General features: G+C 39.3%; 1 protein-coding gene across 1 annotated transcript in view; it reads right to left on the reverse strand.

The window, feature by feature from the left end:
* Positions 1–9710: 9710 nt before the first annotated feature.
* RSPO2 (R-spondin 2) overlaps positions 9711–20757 on the reverse strand; it is a 348805-nt gene continuing 337758 nt past the window's right edge. Inside the window, exon 6 of the mRNA XM_086966114.1 lies at positions 9711–11853. Within this exon, the coding sequence (XP_086822240.1) occupies positions 11738–11853 (116 nt within the window). The 3' untranslated portion in view covers positions 9711–11737. The remainder of the gene's footprint in view (positions 11854–20757) is intronic.

Below are 20757 nucleotides of genomic sequence, written 5' to 3' on the forward strand. Positions count from 1 at the left end.
TCTGGTTTCGGTGGGGATCCAGCGAAATGTTTTTTTGAGCATGCGGAGGATGTTGAAGCATGAAGATGAGACTGCGTTGACTTGTCTGTTCATAGAGAGTGATGAGTCCAGGATGATGCCCAGGTTCCGTGCGTGGTCCGTCGGGATGGGTGCTTTTCCAAGGGCCTCTGGCCACCAAGAGTCGTCCCAGGCGGAGGGGGAGGTGCCTAAGATAAGGACTTCTGTTTTGTCTGAGTTCAGTTTCTGACGGCTGTGCTTCATCCACTCTGCTACTTCTTTTATACCTTCATGTAGGTTGGTTTTGGCGGTGTTAGGGTCTTTGGTGAGTGATAGGATCAGTTGGGTGTCATCTGCGTAGGAGATGATGTTGAGGTTGTGTTGGCGAGCGATGGTCGCGAGGGGGCTCATGTATACGTTGAAGAGGGTGGGGCTGAGTGAGGAACCTTGGGGTACGCCGCAGATGACTTCAGTGGCCTCGGACTTGAATGGTGGGAGGCGGACTCTCTGGGTTCTACCGGTGAGAAATGAGGTGATCCATTCCAGTGCTTTTCCTTGGATTCCGATGTTTTTGAGGCGCTGTAGAAGAGTTCTATGGCAGACTGTGTCAAAGGCTGCGGATAGGTCTAGGAGGATGAGGGCGACTGTGTCTCCATTGTCCAGTAGAGTTCGGATGTCGTCTGTTGCTGCGATGAGGGCGGTCTCCGTGCTGTGTTTGTCTCGGAAGCCGGACTGTGAGGAGTCGAGGGATTTATTGCTTTCGAGGAAGGCGGCGAGCTGGTTATTGACGGCTTTCTCGATGACTTTGGCCGGGAATGGGAGGAGCGAGATGGGGCGGAGGTTTTTGAGTTCGGTGGGGTCCGCTGTGGGTTTTTTCAGAAGGGCGCTGAGTTCGGAGTTTTTCCAGCTTTCCGGGAAGGTGGCGGAGTTGAGGGAGCAGTTGATGACGTTTCGGAGGTGTGGTGCTATGATGGAGTCTGCTTTGTTGAAGATGTGGTGAGGGCATGGGTCTGTGGGGGAACCTGAGTGGATGGAGTTCATCAGGCGGATGGTGTCCTCGGTGGAGATTGGGTTCCAGTCGTTAAGGATGTTCGAGGGGGGTGAAGGTACGGCGGAAGATTGGGTGGGATGGTCTCTGGGTCGGTTGTCGAAGCTGTTGTGGATGTCTGCGATTTTGTTGTGGAAGAAGGAAGCTAGGGAGTCGCAGAGGGCTTGGGAAGGGGTGATGTCGTTGGAGTTGGCTGATGGGTTGGTGAATTCTTTGACGATGTTGAATAGTTCCTTGCTGTTGTGGGCGTTGTTGTCTAGTCGGTCTTTGAATGCGGCTTTCTTGGCAGTCCGGATCAGTTGGTGGTGTATGCGGGTGGCATTTTTGAAGGCGTCCCTGGTGCTGGTGTTTGGGTCTTTTTTCCAGGCCTTCTCGAGGGAGCGGCAGAGTTTCTTCGATTTCTTAAGATCATCGTTGAACCAGGAGGCGTTTTTGCTGCCAAGTTTGATTTGACGTTTTTTCGGCGGTGCTAGGATGTCGGCGCTGACATCTAATAATTATGTGAGGTACTGTAGCTAAGGGAAAGGCCAGACCAATTGGCTTTCACAATGCTTGATACAATGTGCTGTTCGTCCTAGTAATTTCCGTTACCCTGGCTGCCCATCCATATCTGCAGAGGCACTGTTACTGAACTCCTTGCACAGTTTGAAACACTCCTTATTGTATCATTCACAGACCTCTACCACAAAGCTATTTTGTGCTATTGACTTGTATCCCAACATATTCCTAACTGTCTCCTTGTATGCCTCCAGTTATAAAAGGAGAGAATTGTGAGGCATCAGCTGGGCATGTAGAAGCTTTGAGCCTTTGCCCCAATGTTTGTCTGTATTATGTTACCTGGCAGAATCCTCTGGTATCTGTTAATTATACCACAGCTGTAGGTCCATGACTCCTAATACTACTGGAAGTAGTGACGTTTTGAATAGCGAGGAAAGAAGTGATGCGATTGCTGCTGGTATCCTTGTTGTGATAATGGTCCTTCGACAATTGGTAGAAAACAGGTGCAAATAGCACTGTCTTTGGAAGACCTATAACTAAATAAATACTGCCCTCTACACAAAAGGATATTGGAGCATATCCGTGCAATAGAGAATCACGACCAAAGCTATGCAATGGCAAAACATATGCTAACCCATGAAAAAGAAAAAAAGACATGGAAGAATATTACATACAGTGGCTTGGTAACAGTGCCAATAAAGAAGAGAGGGGGCAACAGACTGATGACTCTACGTCGCCTGGAATCGAGGCTAATCATTCGATTTAAAACAAAGAACCCTGGGGGATTAAATGGGGTTGAAGAACTTTATGTGCACCTTTAATAAGTTAAAATATCATAAATTTAAGTAATCTGGTTATTGGATGAACATTCAATTAGTGAATGATGCAGTCTTTGATGACAGTAGGGCACTGAGTCCCGAGATATATTCATGCTCTTTGTAAAATGTTACAACAAAGAATGCAATGTGTAAAATAATATGCACTGAAATAAGATTGGTCCATCATTGCAGGGAAAATTGTGTAGAAATCACACTCACTTAGAGATTGTGCACCATTATTCTCAGCGTTTTGTTAAGACTGAAGAATATATATGTTGATATTAATGCCAGAGAATACTTTATACTCGATATTTGAAATATGCAAATGAAATACGCCACGTTTTTGATAATAATGAAAAGCATAAAATGTAAACAGTAACTACCAGTACCACAATGCCTCATAATAGGGCAATTATGACTCACTGGTATAAATATAGAAACAAACAATGGACAAATGTTTGTAACCGTGATCAAGATAGTAAGATCGAAACGCGTAGGTAAAGCTGTGTGCTGTAATGGCACATAAATAAACCTGCTATAAATCATTTCCTGGTGGAGTGCGAGTATAATTGCTCTTTTGGTGGAAAACTAAATAAAAATGTGAATGTAATTTGGCAAGCTTAGCACACATTGGGGAATCTTTTGACTAAATGACAGAACAGGGATAGAACAGGGTGAACTCTGGTCATAGATGAAACTGCTGAATGGCCCCCAGAATGAGTATTAGGCTGCAAGGAAACCCCATGTTCCGGATGGCTCTGCTGCAACAGACACCCCTTAACTACCAGGAATGCAGAAAAGCACTGATGTCCCAGACACAAAATGGCACAACTGACCTCTGTCCAAGAAAAGCCATGTCCTGTCTGCGCCCATCAGAGCCTGGGGTGGGCTCTCATTCCTGAATTTACCAGCCTGTTTTTGTACCATTCTGGTGATTGACGTTGGCGTAGATATAGGAAAATGTTAGGCAGTGTCTGTGGCCAGGCTAGTTCTGGATCAATATGCCGTGGGTGTAATCAATGCAGAACTTGCAAAGAGAGCTCTCACTGTTAGTGCAGCACAAAATTGTTTCAGTGGGAGTTTTTTTTAGTTGGGTATATAAAGATTTATGGTCAGTGCAAAGATACACACACAACCATTGACTAATCTGTCTAATGTTGGCCCTTGCTCTTTTCTCATGAGATTGATAAGGCCACTGCAGAACTAAATGACTCATTAAGGGGACTTTTGCCAATAAACTTGAACACCTTATATCATTCTTGTGTGATGAGTCAACATAAGTGCCAGTTCACCCTTCTATATAACACACTTTTCTGCTATAGAGGACATACTATTGAATCTATAAAAAGCAACTGTGAAAATGAAGAATCTATTCAAACATGTTTTTCTTCACTACAGGGCAATTTATGTACTACATCCAATCTTCTCCTGATATATTTGTTCATACAAAGTAGCAAACTTCCTAAGAAACATCTTCCACAGAACTATCTGGGTTAGCGTTGTCGGGTCTGATAGTAACGATGCTTGTACACATTCCCTACAACTACCTCTAGCTTCCGCCACTCAATACTCCATAGTTTTTATTAATGGTCCCCCTTTGAAAACAGAACAGAGAAAAGAATGAGGGGGTTCAAAAACAAGAAAATTTACTGTCTATTTGGACGTAGTAATGTTTGTCTTCCTGATATCTGTATGATTAGACAATGTAATTAGGTTCTGTTTTTTACATTAAAGACCCACTAGCAATTTATGTGGCTGGTGATTTCGCGAGGGTGGGTGGATATGGGAGGAATAGATGCAGAAAGCATATTGAGGTGTAGTTTTAATGATCAGATTGGCAGCCATGCAGCTGCTAAATGCCTTGCATTATTTGATATTTTAGCAACACACAATCTAGTCAACGTTATTTCCCATTTTTTGCATGATAACAATATGTTGCTGACATAGAATGTTGGAGCTGCGGACACTGCTATAATGTTTTTGTTTTGCCTGTTATCTTTGTAACACTGAAGACTTAAGACTATGTTTTGCATACAGTGACCATAGTCCTTTGATAACATCTCTTAAGTCAATTCCCCAAGGATCTGTATTCCTTAAGAAGCTATTGTTACTTCTTAAGACCGAAGATTAAAATGGGAAGAATTCAGGCCTCAAATATTTTCATTGTTAAGTCTTATAAGGGTATTCTAACCTGCCGAGATGTTAATGCTAAGGGTGCAGAAATTCTATCTGCCTTCTTGTTTTGAGATTGTGTCATCTGCTTGTTGTACCCTCTAATAGAAGATCTAATTGTTCCATTCCAAAATGGTTCAACCACAAATTTGGGGACCTATTCACAAAGTGAATTTACACAGTATTAAATCTATACATGTACATGTACTCTTACACTGAGTATCTTTACTACTTTGGGCTATTCACCAAATCCAAGTGTAAAGTTACTCGACAGATTAGACTTGCATGTCCCACACCCGATACGAGGCAGAGTCAGTAAAAACATCAAATATGTCTGCAAAGTAACTACTAGTAGTGACCTTATGAATATATTTGAGGTTCTGCACAGTTGGAGGAGACCACATGGTAGCATATAGGACAAAGTTTAAAAGGTTGAGTAAAACAATGTAAGTACATGTTATGTGTTTCAATAAAAAATGTAATTATTTTTAATATTACACATTAAAAATATAAATATTTTCTGACGCTTAATAAAAAAACTAAATTACAAAATTATATCTTTGTATTTAAATTATTAAAATAGGCATATAGAATTATTACAACTAATGTATTCATATTTGAATTTTATAAAACAATAATGTAAATGTATAAATAAAAAATGGGATTGAAATAAGTTGTATTTAAAAAAGTTTTAATTTCACATATTTTTCTAAACATTAAATTTAATGTATTTATTTTTAACCATTTAATTGAAAATTATTTCCTACAGAATTTTATTTTAAGTACCTGCCTGCATTAGCTTTTATGGGAGGATGTTAAAGCACCTTTGGTTGGGCATGTGTTGAGCTGGAATTACTCCAGCTGTGAGTGTTTACAGTTTTGGCTTTAGTAATTATAGAAGTGCAGTTTGTAAACAGGCCCCATGGTGTGGCTAGTAGATCTCTACACATTGTCCTGAAATGGTCTGATATTGAGATGATTCTTAGTGCTAGAAGTCGTAATAAAAAATGTATCTCTATCAGCTAAAGCGAATTCCAAAAGGAAACCTAGGAAAAATGATTTGAAACTTCTCTGCCTAAAGACAACTTTGCTTTTTGGGTTATTCTAACAAATCTATGTTCTCCCCTTTGGACGAATGGGCATTCAATGGAACTATTCAAGCATCCACCTTGATGGTCTATTTCTCTCCTTCACATGGGTCTCATCTTTTTTTTAGGTGATATATGCATCATAGTGTAACAATCCACAGATATTTTCTTTGGACAACGTTGTTGAAGATATCAAAACTAGCCCAAGTAATAAAGCTTCCGTATGAATCTCTACGAGTACATCTTTAACCGGGAAGGCAAAAATAAGCAAATAATTATTCTACTAATTTCTCTCATTAATTCAACTCTCAGAGATATAAGTTGAATACAGTTGTCCCAGCTCAAAGTCTGGGCAAAGGATGAAGGGATCCTAACAGACTCGAATTACGATTTTCAGCCTGGAGTGCATGATTTCAATCTTTATCTGTTACCTGCCAAACATGTGAGTTCAGAAGAGCTTGCTACATTACGTTTTTCATGAACTTAGGTACTGCATTGACTGGGTCTGTGGTGAAAATATTTAGTCTACAGTGGCTGATTTCTGATTTGTTTTATCAAACGTACCTTCCCTCCAAAGAATGCCTAAAAATGTAACAAAATGTTTACCTGCTACAGTGGCGGATGGCCTTAAAGGCGAGCACAAGGAATCCCTTCACTTTCAGAGAGGTGCTTGTCAGGGTTGTGTCCTTGTTCTGATTCTTTGTACTTCGTCTACCAATCATGTTGAAGAGCCTTTGATGGCTGAGAGACATGGAAGACCAGGACTTGTAGGAAACACACCCTTATATTGACCTACATGGATGATGAAGTCCATCTCTCTTGCAAATGGCCTACCAATAAAAAAAAGCTAGTGTAATCTCCATGGATCATGTGAATTTAAGGCCAAACTTTTCGAAAGCATATGTTATGTCCCTTGACCGAAAGAATATCAAAGCCATTTTGATATATACAGGTGTACCTTATTAAATATTATTAACATTTTCTAATATCTGGCCATTACCTTTGATGCCTGTCTGTACTGCAATGTTTTACTTTCTCAGAAAAGAAATCAATGTACTCAATTACAAGGTGCAGATTATAAATTTGTCGTCTCCAGGTTATGTCATAAATGATTGTCCCTGATCATAATACTTTAAAAAAAAAAGCTAAGTGTATGTCCTCTGTGTGGTCTGTTATGGGGACATGGGGCTATGTCAATGCAGATGGTATCCAAATATACCAAGCAGGTCACCACAGCCATCGTTTTTACCTTGGCACCTTTCTTGGAGCTCTCAATCTTCCAGTGAGAAAGAATCTGGCAAGCTTACCTCGAAGCAGGTTGTATCGACATCCACCTGCTACAGTGGCGGATGGCCTTAAAGGCGAGCACAAGGAATCCCTTCACTTTCAGAGAGGTGCTTGTCAGGGTTGTGTCCTGGTTCTGATTCTTTGTACTTCGTCTACCAATCATGTTGAAGAGCCTTTGATGGCTGAGAGACATGGAAGACCAAGACTTGTAGGAAACACACCCTTATATTGACCTACATGGATGATGAAGTCCATCTCTCTTGCAAATGGCCTACCAATAAAAAAAGCAGTGTAATCTCCATGGAACATGTGATTTTAAGGCCAAACTTTTCTAAAGCATATGTTATGTCCCTTGACCGAAAGAATATCAAAGCCATTTTGATATATACAGATGTACCTTATTAAATATTATTAACATTTTCTAATATCTGGCCATCACCTTTGATGCCTGTCTGTACTGCAATGTTTTACTTTCTCAGAAAATAAATCAATGTATTCAATTACAAGGTGCAGATTATAAATTTGTCGTCTCCAGGTTATGTCATAAATGATTGTCCCTGATCATAATACTTTTAAAAAAAGCTAAGTGTATGTCCTCTGTGAGGTCTGTTATGGGGACATGGGGCAATGTCAATGCAGATGGTATCCAAATATACCAAGCAGGTCACCACAGCCATAGTTTTTACCTTGGCACCTTTCTTGGAGCTCTCAATCCTCCAGTGAGAAAGAATCTGGCAAGCTTACCTCGAAGCAGGTTGTATCGACATCGAGATCCAACTAAAGCTGAGGAACAAAGCTGAATTTTAGCGCCAATGTCTCTTCACCGCTTGGATTGGTTTGCCACCTCAGCTCAGTCTCAGGTTTTACCTTCCTCCTTAGTCACTTTTTAGCTCTCAGTATTCTCCAACAGTGCAAGACTATTAGTTGTAGCTAGGTAGGGCTCCATGAAGCCACATACCTTTACTTCAAAGTTCAGCTGAAATGGTTTTGAGCAGCAGTTTTATTCCCCTGGTTTTCTTCTCTACCGGGGGTACACTCACCATGGACATGACTCAGCATGCTTCCCCAGTCCTCCAAAGGTGGAAAAAATTACTAAGTCTGGTCTTTGTTAAATGACTGTTCGTCTTACAATAGTTATTATAAAATTGAGACAATAATACTGAGTGCCACAAACTGAGATATAATTGCATTGATAAAGCACCTCACAATCTCCTGCTCTGACGCTGAGAAATAGGACAAAAAGACATATGCTTTGGAGCAGAGCTTATTACTTCAAATGCAATCATCTGCCTCTATGGTGAAAACTATTCATGCCATACACAGAATATTGATGCAAATAAACAGAAGAATTGGAAAAGTATTTGCTTATACATTGGAATCTACAGAAACTGCAGAGTGTGTGCCTTGGTGCTTTGTGGTCAAATTTTCAAGACTATATACAGTACGGTATTTTGCACCTCGGGTGGCTGGGTTCCATCACCGTGTGAGCACCACTAGAAAGGACTTTCCCTTGTTTTGCTTTTTATACTTGATATTTTAATGGGCTACTCTGTACAATTGGTTAGATGAGAAAGCATTTAGCATGGCCACCTTCGTTTTACTCCGTCATTAAATACAATCATTTGTCAATGACTCCTCTCTCTGTAGGCACTGAACTTCCACCCATTTGGTGAGGTCATAGTAGGTGCAATACTCGAAGAACTACTGTCCCATTTATTTAATTAGTGTTTTGAAGAAGGGAGTAAGGGGACATAGATGATATGAAAAAAAGAGCTTAATAAATAGTAAATGCATTAATTGGGATGTGTGAACTGAAGGCATGGGAGAGTTGTTGAACCACTGGAGATCCAAGTGGTGTGTGTCACCATTATTAGGACTGTTTTGTACATGTGACAACAGCCCTGTATGTTGACAGGGTGGCTATGTCCTTGAGTTACTGTCTCCTTTTGCAACGTTCTATTTTAATCTAACTTGAATAGCACAGGTACACTTATTGCCTGTTATGTGAAGATATATATTTTCTAGATCAACTTTTTCCAGCAATGAATCTTGAAAGGGGATGATATACAGAATGCATAAGCCAAAAAAGCAGTTGTGTTCAGAGTTCCTGGACTCCAAGTCTGAAGGCTCCAACTAACAAAAATAGGCAAGAGAAAATCATTAAGTATTGGGGACTATCTAAGAAGGTTTGTTCTGGTTTGCTCTTCTAATGGCTATTACCATTTCAAACTCATTCATTTGTGTTTGCTAAAGAATTAGATCTCGAACAATCTGAATTCATCAATTCCTGTATAAGTGTGTCAGTCTGACTAACCAGATGAACAAAAACTCTTGGTGTCATGGTTTAATTTAACTCCGTTCACAAGAACTTTACTAACAATCTCTGTAAGGGCTGAAATAATTCAGGAGAAGACAAAATTGTCTTGAGATAAGGGTGCTTAGAATGTTTTAGCACACATGGAGTGAGCTAATACTGTTTTCAGATTCAGTGTGACATAATTCCACCTTTAGCATCATAGACAAAGAAAACGTGTTTGCCATTGAATGCTCACCATTCAGTTGATAACTGTGTTCGAAGTTTGACCAAATGAGTACAAATAACATGTTTCTGTATAAGATTGGAAGCAAATACTGGGATTTCTAAGATCAGGATAATAAAGACGTTTGTGCTTGTTGATTGGGAGATATTTATGTATTAAGTAATAACTCACGTACTTGTAGGATTGTCACACAAAACACATTTTTCGTTTCTAGTTTATTGTAATCTTAAAACAGTCCATGTACTTTTCAGTGAAAATATTTGTCTCTGCTTTGTTTATTTCAAACTTTGTTCCAAATCCTCAACTTTTGGAAGCAAATCTACATTTTAAATCCATTTCTAAAAGAATAATTATGCCAGGATCCAAAGGTTTTAGTAAATTTAAAAATATAATCATAACAGAAACTTTGTCTCAAAGCCCCTCTTGAAAATAGCCACTGTGTATAAACAACATTGTAGATTTATGTCCAGTATTCCTTTTACGTTGCACCATCCCCTAATAGTTTCTAGTGTACAGCGATCATCAAGGACATTGTATATAATCAGAGTTAACATAACAAATATCCAACACCAGTATGTATAATTGTTAAATCTTTCATAGTGTCCGACAAGATTTCAATTATTTTCAATACTTCATTGGAGATGATTTTCCATTTATGGGATGGATTTTGTGATATCATATATTAACGGACTTTTATCTAATTTATAATCTCATAAAATAAATGAAATCCCAGTCAGAGCATTTTAAGAGTGACCTTTCCATTACTTACTTTGTTTTCTTTTGTAAATTATTTATAGACAGTTTTATGAATAACTATGCCAAGAACGTGAAGGTGAGTTTATTATTAAGGGTAAGTGTTAATTTATGTCAATCTATTTATTAGATGGCACACATTATTACAACTCAGTGAATGCATCTCCCATTGAACATCTGTTGCATAATGTCAGTAACCTCTAATACATAAGACAATTGCAGTGAGACCATTGAAAAACTCAACATTTGATTAACATAGGGACTCTGGTCTCTGTTTAGCATACATACATATCTTATGCAAGTGGGATAAGAAGGTTTAATTTGCTGCTGCCCAGCGCCTCAATATGTCCCCTACTTTCACATAACCTGAAACTGTGAGGTATCTGGTAATTGCAACATTAAACTGGAAATGTGTAAAATCACGAATTAATAAGAAAAATGTTTCTTAACGATGCCCTTTGACAAAGAGCTGTCTTGAGCCACTCAATGTGTAGCATTTTCATACGATGAAAGTTAAAAATAACTATAGATAGTCAATTAAAAATGTTATGATCAGATGGATAATGTTGCATTCATTGCTTCCTAATTCCATCTCTTGGTTTAGGATTTTTTTTGTTGGTGGTGGTATTCCAAAATGGTCATTCTCCTTAACATTGCACCATTTGCTAACTAGTTTTCTCCATGCATTCAAACTCCAATGTTAGGTTTCTACAAAACCGTGATCCACCTATTACCTGCAAAATAGTGTTACCAAAAGGATTTGGACATCAGAAATCCCCTTGCTTGCTTTGTGGTTCTAACATTGCACACTTCTATGGAGGCACTGCTCAACTACCCTATTACATATTTCAAGAAACAGTGATTTGTCATATGAAACATGTAGAGTTCATTACACGAGTAAAAAAAAAAAGCTTAAATAAAACCTGTAAATATGTTTATTATGTCTCGACCCTCAGCTCTATGTACATATAGTAACTGCTATGCTACTTGCAACACTGAGGCGTACCTCCTGGAGTATATCAGTATTAAGCATCTTTATTATACAGTTGACACTGGTGCTGAGAACTTACACTAACACTAAGCATATACTCCATGAACAAGTTCTCATGAAACAGACAGTACAGCATGAGAAACAAAGGCCATAATTAAAGTAGTCCTCCCATCTCCAGATTTCTTATCTTCCATAAATATGAACACCATGTCCATGGTCCAGACTGATGTTTTGAAGCTTTTGTCCTGGATCAGTTCGGGGCCACCATCTTGGTGGTTTCTGTCAACAGTGCTGAGGAGAATTCTTAGACACGTGTCTACGTCCTATCACTGATTCAACTCAGTGTCTTTGCCCTTTCAAGTCTTCCGTTGAGAACAGGTAACGTATAAATAAGACAAATAGGCTTGTTGACCATTTTCACAAGGTATTTGCAACCAATACTGGCAAAGCCGCTGAACTGCAGTGCGTCGGTGTGCAGGAGCGTATAGCAGCTTTTGTGAACGTTGCAAAATTGGATCTCAGTGTCTGTGTTATTCTTGTCTTTGTTACTGGCCAGCTCGGTCTGCAGACAAGTAGACGATGTGCTGCTCCTGGGCTCTATCCAGCAACTTTCGCTTCTTCTTCTTATTTCTCTTGTCCTTCATTTTTGGGGTCCTCTTTTCTGCAGAAAAAACATAATAGCACAAATGACTACTCTGGAGTTCAATATTTTTTCAAGGGTGGTCCTTTTGATTAATCTTAAATATGATTACTATCATTCTTAAGAGTAGTAGTAATTATACTAATAATCATAAAAGTAACAAAAAAACGTAGAATTTCAAAGTAAGCACATGGTCATAGGTAGGCAGTACGTGATAGGCAAATGGACATTTATTTGCTCTTGAAACGTGCAACTCTAATTTGATTTTCAACCACAAAGCATCCAGTTGGCATGATGCATGGATTCTTGCTGCTACTGAAACATAATCCAACATAAATGTGCTTACTCGTTCTGTTTACTACTCTATATTTTAACACCTCTCTAAATATTATAAAAAATGCCCCTGGCACTGAAATGTGTTTTGTGTAAAGCAGACCCCCTCATTACATATTCTTGTCCCCAGTCTAACAGAAATTCCTACTTCTAACCACATTACCTAGATGATTGTCATAAGCTACGTATAGCGTACAGTCTGGCTGGTAAAAACAAAAGTACTCAAACATTTAAAAGTCACAGGTACCTGACCCCATAAGACACATAGAGGGGTCCGGTAGGGACCCCTCTTGGGCAAACAATTGCCCAATTTTTTTTTGGGGGGGGGATCTGCAGGTCCACCCATGAGTCTCAGCACGGTCCCCTGTGTAAATTCTTGGATCCAGAAAGAATATCAACGGATCAAGAAAAAAATTGCCAAAAAAATAAAACACCCAATACATCAGTTAAGTAACTTAAGGCAATGAGTCACCGTTTTTTAACATAAGTTTAAGTATAAGTATAACTGTAAGTGCAGAATTTCTATGGTTAGTGTGAGTAATTTCAGAACCCAACTATAACGTCCCTGTACCCTTTGTTTTTTCAGTGAATATATATATATATATATATATATATATATATATATATATATATATATATATATATATATATATATTGACAAAGGCTGCGTGTGGCAGCTGAAACGCATCTCTCCTAGCTGCTGGGTCGGTGGAGGCCTGAACTAATAGAGAAGCTGTAAACTTGCAGCCCTTGTGTGTGTGCTCTCTTCAGGTGGGAGTAGGGTGTGTGTTGATTGATATATATATATATATATATATATATATATATATATACATATATATATATATCCATAGAAAATATGGTAAAGGTCCATGATGTAATGTCACATGTTGTAAAAGTCACCACATAGCTGTAACATTATACAAGCATGAGTTGAATGATCCCTGCATCTAGAAATTGTGATCTGAAGAAGTTTGAAACCTGGCTAGGTGGACTCAGCCATCCATCCCTAGAAGGTGGGCAAACAAAGTACTATAAAGGAGGTAGTTGCTGCATTTTTTATTTAGATTTCTTAGAAATAGTATAAATGTGGTCATAAACACTGAATAAGAACAGGATATTTTTTTTAATCTACAAAATGAATGCCCTTTATTTTAAGTTTGATGTTCCCGGCATGCACGTACAGTCACCGCTATGTATTTTATTTCTTAGCAGAAAGAACTTGAAGTAGGAATACTTTGGCTATTTGATTACACCCATTTTGCGTGAAACCAACACTTTTTTAGTAAGCATAAGTACTCCTAAGATTTGAAATTAGGTTTGGAGGCACTCTAGAAAATCGATGCTTATTACATCGCAGACAAGCAAAAGACAGCAGTCCAAATTCCACATGTTGCACACATTTGGATTTGTGAAGAATCTTAAACTCCAGATGTTTTTATTTCTGAGAGAACATTGTTGACACTTTGTACTTTTGTTAGCATGCTTTGTTCTTGTTCGTTATCTTTGAAAAGCAACTGAGCTACTGCATATCAACAGACATTGTGAAGACATTTTTCAAAGATTAGAAGTTATATTTTGGGTATAAAATATAAATATATTCAAGAACTGAGCTCTGTTCTTGGAGAATGTGATTTGTCTCTGAACAGACTAATTATACCACAGAATTAACAATAAATCCCATACTATACTGATACTAGAATTGGAAACTGTCTTTATCCAACGAATGTGCTCAGAGACACACATGCATTTAGCACAAAACATATAGAAGGGGACTTACTGCAAGCCCCTAGTCTTTGAAGAAATGTATCCAAAACTATTAAAAGATAATACATTCAATCATCTCAACAGTATGATGAGAAGTTTGTGGAGCTATTAACTAAGGAAGAGGTTATGTGTAGCTTTTGCCAAAGAAGATGTTTCACAATCCTGTACAACCGCTGCAAAATAGTAAATAAATCAAATTAAGGTACACTTTTTACACTGTAACAGGAGTCCCCACCATGTTCAGCAAATACCTGTTTAATAGAGACATGATTCTTCAAACTCACAATCAAAACTGGCACTTTTATTCATAAATTTGAAGTATTCATAGGCTGGATGAAAAATGTGTTAGAAGTCTGTGTGCCTAGTCCAGCAATGTGGAACAGGCACTGGTGCCCCTTTTTGTAGGTTGTTGAGGTGCTGTACCTATCATCATTCAAGTCATAATCCTTTTATTTGATCTATAAATGAGTAGGGGCCTGATTTAGATCTTGGCAAATGGGTTACTTCATCATAACGGTGATGGATAGCCCGTCCGCTGAAATATAAATCCCATTATATCCAGGGGGATTTATATTTCAGTGGATGGGATATCTGTCACCGTTGCAAAAGAGTAACCATCTGTCAAAATCTAAGTAAGACCCTAAATCATGAGGGTATAATAAAAACAGAGCATATCAAGAATAACAACACGAGAATGACAAATGTGGTGCCTGATTTACACACTAGGTCCACAGTCATTCATGGTGGTGGAGGTCTTCTCCTCCACAGCCCCTTCCATGATACTGCCTGCTAAATTATAAGAATACCTCTGACCTGCTGTAATTTCTGTGCCTTCCGAAGAGCCTCAGCCATAGTAGTAGGTACAAGGTAGCTATCTTTTCAGTGTCCGCTCACCAGACATTTTTGTTTTTTCTGACATAGTCTCCCAAGCCAGCTTTTGTTAAAAATTAAAAAATGCTCCTCATCCCAGGAGCTTTCTTCCAGATTATGGGGCTCATTTTTTCTGTTCATGATGGGCAAAAAGAAGAGGACATCAGATCATACATTCTAAGAGGGTGGACTGTTTGATACCTTTTATCATATGGCTCCTACTGCATCAGGCCATTGGAGTAAGTATTCTCATGGCGACCAGCGTGAGCAGTCCACTCCCCTCAAAACAAAGCATATACACCAACACTATATCAGATCCAGAAGATGTTCTAAACATAGTTTGGGTTTCGAATTTGGTTGTTTGGAGACTCTAAAGTCCTAAATGTCTCAGATTTTGAGAGTGGAATAAAATAATCATCCACTGGTCAGGAAAATATAACTTCCGTTGAGTTCCCATTTGAAAATCCAAACATCTTCAAGTTTTGGCTTATGTAGAATGCCAAAAAGACAGCAAACTTTGCACATTGAGCTGGACTTTTTTTCAGTTCAACTAACTTTATTTGACCTTAATCAATAAGATCATAAAAGTACAATAGGTCATACATACAAATTCAATTATATATTTCATTTCCTCGACATATTAATAAATAATTACAGATAGAAACTGTATAAAAAGAAGCTAGGGTTAAAATACACTCTTAAAAGGTATTTATATTTTTTGCACTCATGTAAATAGAATTTACAGGAAAATATAAAATAAAGATTCGACTGGGGGGGAAATACCATTGCATGGGCAAACTGGCAATTCATTAATTGAGTAGACTCCTGTAGAAAAACCCAGCATGCAAGGAATAAGATATAATCTAAAACGCACCAGTACATTCCAGTGGCGAGTGTTTGTCACCAAAACGTGTATGAGTTTGTTTCCTCAGGAACAGGAGGCAGTCCCAAGTATAGTGATATCATGTTTTTATTACAATTAGATGCATATCTTTTGTTTTCCCTATATGTTTGGAAGCAAGATTTGATTTCAGCTTTGTGAATTTTCTGACAGTTGGAAGGATCATTGTATAGGGAGTCCAAGCCCGAAAATGACAAGGTTTCTCTGACATATTTGAGCCATGGTGCCTTATGAGCCTGTTCACAGGCAAGACAGTCCCTGATTATATTTTGGGTTAGGCCCACCGTGTTGTGGTATCGTTTGAGCAAATATTAGGCAAAGATAATACATTTTTTAAGAAACAATCTTCTGTTTGTCTTAAGATATCAGGGTTCGATATGCCCCGAAGTCCCTGCTCCATATGTAGCTGATGAGATAGCTTTAGCAGAATAGATCTTTTTAATTGGTTCTAATGGCTTAGTGCCCAGTTTTTTCATAAAGGAAAATATTGCCATAATACACTTTTCTAATGTGTTGCATCTATTTGCTCTCATATTTGGCCATGTTCCCCAGCTATTAAAAAGAACGCCCAAATATAAAAAGCTCTTAGTTATTTCTACTCTCTGTGCCACAATATAAAATTAGGGTGTTTTTTGGGGTGTTTTCCCACAATTAAAATAAAAGTTTTTGACTCATTCACCTTTAAATCCAATGAAGCCATCTAGGACACATTGTAATTAATCAGCTTTTGGAGAGCTATACCATTCCTAGCAATTAATACAGCATCATCGGCATAGAGCAAAATGGAGGTCTGTTTGTTTACCATGGGGACTTCATTTGCAGACTGCTGCTTCAACACTGTTAGTGTAGAGTGAGAACAGAAAGGGGCTAACATGAACCCCTGGCTGACACCCCTAAGGATGGCGAAGGATTTAGTGCATTCACCCCGACTACCAAATCTAGTGCATGCAGAGGACTGAGAATATAGTTGACAAATGTAAAGTATTATATTATCGTCCACCCCATATCTTTCAGGATAATCCATAATTTGCTATGTGAGACAGAGTCAAAAGCTGGCCATAGATCCATAACCATGTTTCCTTTTTTAATTTGGGTGTATTTAGCTTTAATTAAATTCAGATTTAGGCACTGATCCATGGTCCCCATCCCTTTTTTAAAACAATACTGCACCAGTATTAATATATATTTATCAGTAGCCCACTCTTCTCATTTGTTTAAAAGCAGATGGCCCATTAGTTTTAAAGTTCCATCCAGAAGTGAAATGGGTCTATAGTTTTTGGGCAATGACTTCTCCCCTTTCTTATAGACTGGCACACTAATAGTCATTTTCCATGATAAGAGGGGCCCACTATAGCAATTGCATTGAACACTTTGTTAAGAATGGGATCCAAAGATCCGGTTTATCGAAAAAGAAATCGACCGGGCCCCATCCGGGCCTGGGGCTTTATAACTACTGCATTGCATTAGGCCACATTTCACTTCTGCCATAGAGAAGACAATGGGGGTACATACATTACTATTTGAGGCATCGTCTGTTAGATTTTCCCTGTCTGCGAATAGCCAAAATATGCATGATCCACCCACTCATCCTCTCACACGTGGGTGTCTAAAGAGGGACCTGTGTCTTAGTTCAAAAAGGGAGAGTTAACTACAGCCCAAAATTCCCTTGAGTCTTTTAAATCTGCTTCATGTTATAGATTACCCCAAACCTCCTCCTTTAGTGTTATAAGCCAATCTCGCCTGAAGTCCTTATATTGAATACAGAGAAAAGCAACCAATTATATATTTCTTGGCTTTCCTTTTAATGCTTTATGGAGGGTGCTAAGATCTTTGGAAAAGCTATATCAATCCAACGCGGAACCATAGGTTGCAGATTCTTATTCCGTGATTGTAAGTTGTTTTCCACTACCCTTATGCAGTGAGACAAATGTCTGCACAGTATTAAATGGATCACTATACAAATCTAGGCAGATTAGAAGCTCCTGCTGGATGCAACCTATTGTATTCGGTACAAATACGACTTTATTTATCTTTGCTCATTTGAGTACTATACATTTCCTTCTAGCTATTGTTGGCACTGGCATTCTCCTTTCAAACCGGTTAAAAGGGCTATTCCAATGAATTTGAAAAATTAGTGCGGCATGGTCCCTAAAATTTATAACAAGAGTTTCTATCCTGTTAAAAAAAGTCTTTACAGCAAATGCAACCAACAAATTATCTATCGTGGAGCCATATATAGTGACCCAAAAGTCTTTTCCAGGCCATGTTCAAAGGATGATGATGAGTAGTTGTAGCCCTGACGATTGCACCCTTTAGTGAGTCAATTACCTCGGCCATATTACCCTCAAAGTTGTTATTCTAAAAATGTATTAACAGGATATCCTCTACCCCGGGGCCACTACACACTATAATATGATAATAGGAGGACTGTACATCAGTCTGGTAAATTTTTACACGTAAAGTATTTCTGAAGAGGGTCAGTAATCCCCCTTCGCTCTGCCTGACCATGAGGGAATATCAGGGGTTTGAATTGAACGGTATCCATTTATCTGAACATTATCCACTTCCCAGGTTTCTTGCAATCATACGAATTCATATTGATCAATGATCCTAATCCAATCATCGTTACTTTTCTTGGATCTAAGTCCCGCTATATTCCAGCTTAGATATTTAACCATACCTTCTCTCAGGACCAGGGGATGGTCAACTATTAAGAAAACTCCCTTCTTCTGTCCCTGACTATGCAAAAAATGCTGGGCCTTCCTACCCTCTCCCTGACCATCACAGGACTCAAGCCTCTCCAGAGCCACAAATGTATTAGCCAGCGGAATGGCCGCAATGAGATTCCATCTTTCAGGGATGACCAAAGGAGTGGGAGGGAGTTGGGGATCAAATGTATTAACCATCCTGCTCCCTGTATGCTTAAAGCCCTGAGGTCTGCAGAAAAACCCCAATGGTAAAGCATAGACTGGCGTAGACGAAATGGGGGAGTTGGGGAGCATATCCAAAAGATGTTTCACAAGATATTGGTAATTAAAGTTAATACCTATACAATCCCCCTACTTGTTTTGGGGGAATAGCCCAGCCATTGCACTCTTCCAGCCATAATAATGTGATTTGCAATGGGGGGGACAATCATAGGAATCAAGGAACTTGGACATCCAGTGTAATGATTTATTCATCAGTTGCTGTGTTGGCTATAGCTGCCCCTACTGCAATTGCAGGGTGTTTTCTAATATAATCACACATAGGGATGCAGCTGGAGGGAGGTTTAAGATTAAGTTAGAATTGTTCTTTTGTAAATGGCCTCTCCAGCCATCCCCTATCATAGCCTGGCTCACTCTTGGCGCTCTAGGTATTTCTGGGCCTCTAGGTGTGTATATATAGCCTGCCATAGCCACAAAGCTTGATTGCTAGAGGGACCTGCATGATTAGTTACTATAACATTCCGCTGCCCATTACATGCAATGTCAGCACCAGTTAATACTGAGTTAGTTGCACTGCTCTCTGCCACCCTGTTGACCTGTATTTGTTGTGGGGCTAATGAGGATCCATCCCTAGCCTCATGTTGCGGGCTACCAGAAGGATGATATTTATATTTACATTTACATTTACATGTACAATTGTCAGCCCTCAGGACCTCTAAAGGTCTCATAGTGCTTTCAGGTATACTGTCCCCCCGACTGTTGATCACGGCTAAGCTAGTCTCAATCCATTCCAAGCTCTCAATCAAAGGTAGCAGGAGACGTGAGACAGTTTGTTCAAGTTCTAGGTTGGTTATCGCAGGTTCAGATGTAGCCTTTGAAGAACATCCTTGTCTGCCCCTCCCCCGATTGCCGTTTTTGCCTTTTTGGCTAGCTTAGGGACCTGCACCCCCTATCTTTCTTTTAACCAGAGGCTCCTCAGGAGACTCTTGAATACACAAGTCACTAGATAGAATGTGGGTGTCCGGATTTATAGCAGCATTTGGTGCATTTAGGCTGGCCTTCCTTCTGCCCTCTCTATCTCCTTCAATAGTGAGTCTGCCGCTCTCAGCAGGAAAGAGTCCAAGGTGATAACCGCCTCTCATCCCTGGTCACATGTTTTGGCCTTTCGATTCACCATATCGCCAGATGGCGCCAAGTGCCACCCTGGTTAGATGTACAAAACACCACGTTAGAGGGGGGGCCCCAGCCCAGCCTCCTCCAGGCTCTGACGGGTGTGGACGGGCCTGCCCTTGGCCCGGGAGCATCCCTGCTTGCGTCCTGCGCTGCGGAACTGCTGCTGCCTTTTACAGGCGTGTGGTGTCGCGGTGCGAGGCAGTAAAGCGAGTCCTGATGCTGCCCCTGGTATCGTTGGTGCCTACACAGCCGCTGGACTACTGGCGCCTTTTATAGGTGTGTGGAGTCGTGATGAGGGCCAGGAAAGCGAGTCCTGATGCTGCCCCGGTATCGTTGGTGGCTGGACTTAATTCTTTAAGGATTCACTTTGTACCTGAAACAAGTATTACATATCTGCATGCATGTATATTGTGACTGTTGTTCAATTACAATTTTGCTGGATTCATATATCTTCTACATAAAAAGATTGTTGACTTTCTTGTATTTGTTATGATTTTAGAAGCTTAAGTAGGATACTTAGATGAAGATGACAGAATGCGCAAATATTGGAACATATAAGGATTAGCACTGTGTAAATTTGACTGAATAATATCAGACAGTAATATTTCTGTACAATAAATTTGGCTTGTAATAATTTTCCTATGTCATAATTGTCCCTCCATTCGTTTTTAATTAATAATCTCCCTTCAGGTTAAGTGACTGCTTTATTCTAATATTGCAATCAGTTTGTGTCCATTTATGTAGGTCTTGCTTCCACTGGCTCTTGCTTTGGCCAACTACTGGATTTCCATGTTATGGTGATGCACCTCTTTTCTGACACCAAACCAAGGTGTAGAAACCTTTTTCTCTTCACCAGTACTAGTTCCAACAAGCACAACTTGTAGGGCAGCATTACATTCTAAACCAATTACTCAAAAAGAAGTCAAATCATTCTTCTCACAATCTTAACTCTAT

This window comes from Lissotriton vulgaris, chromosome 4_1 (assembly GCF_964263255.1).
Source record: "Lissotriton vulgaris chromosome 4_1, aLisVul1.2, whole genome shotgun sequence".
In the NCBI taxonomy this organism is placed as follows: Eukaryota; Metazoa; Chordata; class Amphibia; order Caudata; family Salamandridae; genus Lissotriton; species Lissotriton vulgaris.